Source organism: Apteryx mantelli, chromosome 4 (assembly GCF_036417845.1).
Source record: "Apteryx mantelli isolate bAptMan1 chromosome 4, bAptMan1.hap1, whole genome shotgun sequence".
NCBI lineage: Eukaryota > Metazoa > Chordata > Aves > Apterygiformes > Apterygidae > Apteryx > Apteryx mantelli.
Genome location: NC_089981.1, coordinates 12,397,142 through 12,401,426, shown reverse-complemented (window position 1 = coordinate 12,401,426; position 4,285 = coordinate 12,397,142). Strand labels below are relative to the sequence as shown.

At 44.1% G+C, this 4,285-nt stretch overlaps 1 protein-coding gene across 1 annotated transcript; it reads left to right on the top strand.

Annotated features, from left to right (window-relative positions):
• Positions 1–265: 265 nt before the first annotated feature.
• LOC136992045 (olfactory receptor 4S2-like) lies at positions 266–1,171 on the top strand (the record flags this gene model as incomplete). Its single annotated transcript, XM_067295726.1, has 1 exon — positions 266–1,171. A coding segment is annotated over exon 1 (906 nt), but the record flags the coding sequence as incomplete, so codon positions are not given.
• Positions 1,172–4,285: the final 3,114 nt, after the last annotated feature.

Below are 4,285 nucleotides of genomic sequence, written 5' to 3'. Positions count from 1 at the left end.
ACCACAGAGTGCACCTATCTCCATGCCACCAAAGCCATGGCAGAAGCTTTGTACTGTGGAGAATTAAATAGCTGTGAAAAAATACATGACAGAAACTAAACACTTCAAAAGCTTAATGCTAATGCTATATCTTTCTTGGTTTGTATCCACTTCTGAAATAGAACTCATTATTAATAATGAAAAAAATGCTGATGAATCATGTGTCTGTCTTTATTTTCCCAGGTGTATAAGCTGTATATTGCATATTGGCACCCGACTGATCAACATGGAGAATGTAAGCATTGTGAAGGAATTCATTCTTCTGGGCCTTTCAAAGAACCAAGGGGTGCAGAAAATATATTTTGTGGTGTTTTTGTTCTTCTATATTGTTGTTGTGGCAGGAAATCTGCTCATCGTTGTCACTGTAGTTAGCAGTCAACATCTGAACTCCCCCATGTATTTCTTTCTCTGCCACCTGTCCATTGCAGATACTTGCTTCTCTTCTGTCACAGCTCCCAAAATGATTGCTGACTTCCTTGTTGAGAAGAAAACCATTTCCTTTGGGGGTTGCATGGCACAGCTATTTGGGTTTCATATCTTTGGCGGCGCTGAGATCTTCATCCTCACAATGATGGCCTATGATCGCTACTTTGCCATATGCAGACCCCTGCACTACACCACCCTCATGACCAGGCGTGTGTGTGGCTGGATGGTGATGGGTTCATGGGTGGGGGGCTTTGTGCATGCCATGGTGCACACCCTTGTAACTGTTAGGCTCCCTTTTTGCGGCCCCAACAAAATTGACCACTACTTCTGTGATGTCCATCCCCTACTACAACTGGCCTGTACAGACACCTATGTTGCGGGCATCACTGTCGTTGCCGATGGTGGAATGCTTTGTTTGGTCTCTTTCTTCATCCTGGTCACGTCCTACATTGTCATTTTGTTTTCCTTGAGAAGGCAAACGTCCGAAGCGCGGTACAAAGCCCTCTCCACCTGTGGGTCCCACATTACTGTGGTGATTCTCTTCTTTGGGCCATGCACATTCATCTACATACGCCCATCCAGCAATCTCTCAGAGGACAAGAGCGTGGCTGTGTTTTACACTGTCATCACACCCATGCTGAACCCACTCATCTACACACTGAGAAATGAGGAGATGAAAAGTGCCATGAGAAAACTGTGGAATAGAAAAGTCTGGAGTGAAAAGGGTGAGGTGTAGAACTGTGGTAACATTTTCTCAGGAGCTGAGAAAATCAAGTCTCTCTCACTATAATTCCATTTTGGAAAATTTACTGAAAGCTCCCTTTTGAAGAAAAGCTTGGTTTTAGCTGTTGCAGTAATTAGGAAGACCCTGAAAGTTCATGTTTTGATTGGAATGGCATTGTAAACTCTGTGACTAGCAGGGATTCCCTTTATGTTCTCTTCTTGAATAGCACAGGCCCAGGACTGGGGCTTCCAAGCACTGCTGAGACACCAGCAAATAAATAAATGAATGCTATCAAAAATATTAAAATGTGTTCCAGGCAGAGCATCCCATTAGTCTGAGCTCTCCCGGGTGTAAACTTTCCGTCAGACAAACTCCATCTACTCTGTAATCTACTCAGCTAGGAAACGATGGCCCAAGGTGTCTGCAAGGCTGTTGGTCACCTGCTGCTGGAAGCAATTGTACCAAAGGCTTCCTTCCCCTTTACTTTGGAGTAAATGCCTTCTTAGGAGTACTGCATTGTCATATGCTGAATCCATGGGTTAGCAATTAAACTGCTGATATTAGATGCTGGTTGGGTCATTTGCTGATGCAGATGATATGAGGAGAAGCTTCTCCCCTTCCCATTCCAGTGCAGCAACTCTCTGCCTTTCTGCAGTAGTTCACCTATTGCTAATGCCCTCCTTCCTAGCCATCCCCTCTGCCCTTCATCTCTGCCTCAGATTTTGCATTTTACTGTTTATTACTAAAACAGAATCAAAGATCCAAGTGAAAGATAAATTGCTCACCATAGGAAATTGTCGCCACCAAAGAAAGCATTGGGGGGCACAATTTTATGTGTCAATGAAAAAAAAGAGTTGTTTGGGAATAATTTCTGTATGCAGGATAACTCCTAGCCCAACAGGGCACATCTACAGGCCCAGGCAAAGGAAGAAACATGTATTCCAAGGGAATAGCTGGAGCAGCTACTCCCGCAGGAGGGAAGAGAAGAAATGTGAAGATGGAAGATTAAATCATCTCAGAGCCAGTCACAGCTGCCACAGGGAGGTTAGTTCTAGCAGCTAAGCTTCTCCACAAGGACGAAGGAGCCACGAGGAGCCACGGGACTCTGACTCCTACCTTGCCGGGAGGAAAAGAGCAAATGAGCTGCGTGAGGGAGAAAGACATCTGTGTAATGCACTCTGAAAGTAACTAAAGCACTTTCTTTTTCCTTCCTTCACTTCACGTTCCCTATAAACACTTGCTTGCACTTGTGTTGCACCTTAACATGGCTTAAGTGTGATTCAAGATAAGAAGGTGTTGCCTGCACAGGAGAGCGGCAGATCTACAGAGCAAACCGTGGGACAATGTCAGAAATGCTCTGGTTCCCCGAATGTCCTCTGCTCTATGCAGGGGGTGGCAGAGTGGGTTCCCATTTCACAGGCACGCACCAGTACACTGCGGACGTCTCAGTGTCTTCTTCTCACCGTGGTGGATTATGTGGATGGCAGCCAGCAGGACGGAACTGGGATAAATCCTGATTCTCAAGGCTTACAGGGATAGTGTCCCTCAGGCCTGGGCCAGCATGTCCCTCACCCAGCATTCACACTCTGTGGACACAGCTAAAGGTGGGACCAGCCCCACCTATTTGTAGCAGTATAAATTCTTCATGCAATGAAGGATAGTTGTCTATCTCAGCACCATTGTCAACAGAGAGGGACAGGCGCCTTCAGAGGTTGGTCTGTCTCACCCGGGGTGGGGCAGGTAGAAAGACAGATGGGGCCCACTGACCCCCTTCATACTGAAACTGCTGAGGGGTTAGGACACACGGCCAGTTCAAGCTAAGGCTTATAATTTAAAAACTGCTTTTTTTTAAAATGTTTTGGGGAAGAACGCCATGATTTTTCTGATTTCTCTTCCGGCTGCTGGATGCTAGCAGGCAACAGCGGGACCATAGTTTATGGAAGGCGAATACAACAACAACAACAACATTTGATTCCTCTACACATTGGCCCAGATTCTTATAATGACTTAATATGAGGACTAACCAGCTGCTTCTGTATTTTGCATTGCCTGAGTAAAAATACCTGGCAAGTAGTGAGGCCTGACCACAAACATTTTTAAAGTCTTGAAATGATTTCCTCGTTTACTTCTTGTTTCAAACGTGTACAGACCAGATGTCTAAGTGCCAACAGTCATATAGCACAGTTCTGATATTTATTTATGCTGCAAACGTGCAATGGTAAGAGCAAGTTAATAAGAAAGAAGAAAGCATATGTGAAATATTGTCTTGAAGGGAAAAAATATGTGACACATGTAAGAGACATCTTTACTCAAAAAATGTTTGATTGCAAGGGCAATGTGAACACAAACTCTTGCAAATGGTCAGCCATGACATTGATTTTAAATAGAAATGTTTCCAAAAGAAGCACATAGCTAATACTAAATGAAGTCCATTTATCTGGACAGCATTGGAAAGCAAGCAAGAAAGCAAGCAAACCCCCACACAATGTGACATGGTCTAGGTGATCACGCTCCAGAGTCACCCTGTAGAGATTACTCTAATAGCTGTCCAAAATATATATTTTAGCTCCCCGTCCACTGATTCTTTCTGACAAAGAAAACTTCACATGCCTCTGCGATCTCATTGCTTCTGGTAAGCTTGTGCTTCTGCTGTGCAATTTACTTGAAATATTTCTGCCACAACTTCCCCATCTGGAGAGAGACAGAGAGTTGTTCTTGCAGATGCTCTTGGAAGTTGTTTTTGCAGAATGAGAAATGGAGCTAGACATTCAGGCTGTCCGTTTCATCCCCTGTAGTTTTCAGCCCTGGCAGAGATGTGGACTGCTCTCGTGACACATAAGAAGCAGCTTGGAGCTGAGAGGTTTTGATGAAACTGCCTAAAGTGGTCCAAGAAGGTCATCAGAGGAGAATAGCAGGCAATCCTGCCTTCGAAAAGAGACATTATTGTTGAGTGACTTTTGTGAGGTGCATTTTATGAATTAGAAAGAACTCTATTTTTTTTACCCTTTGTTTTAATTGGTGTCGTCTTTCCTTATTTTTCAGTTATATGCCATTTCCAGAAATATCTGTCAAAAGGAAGTTTCTGGTGTTACAGAG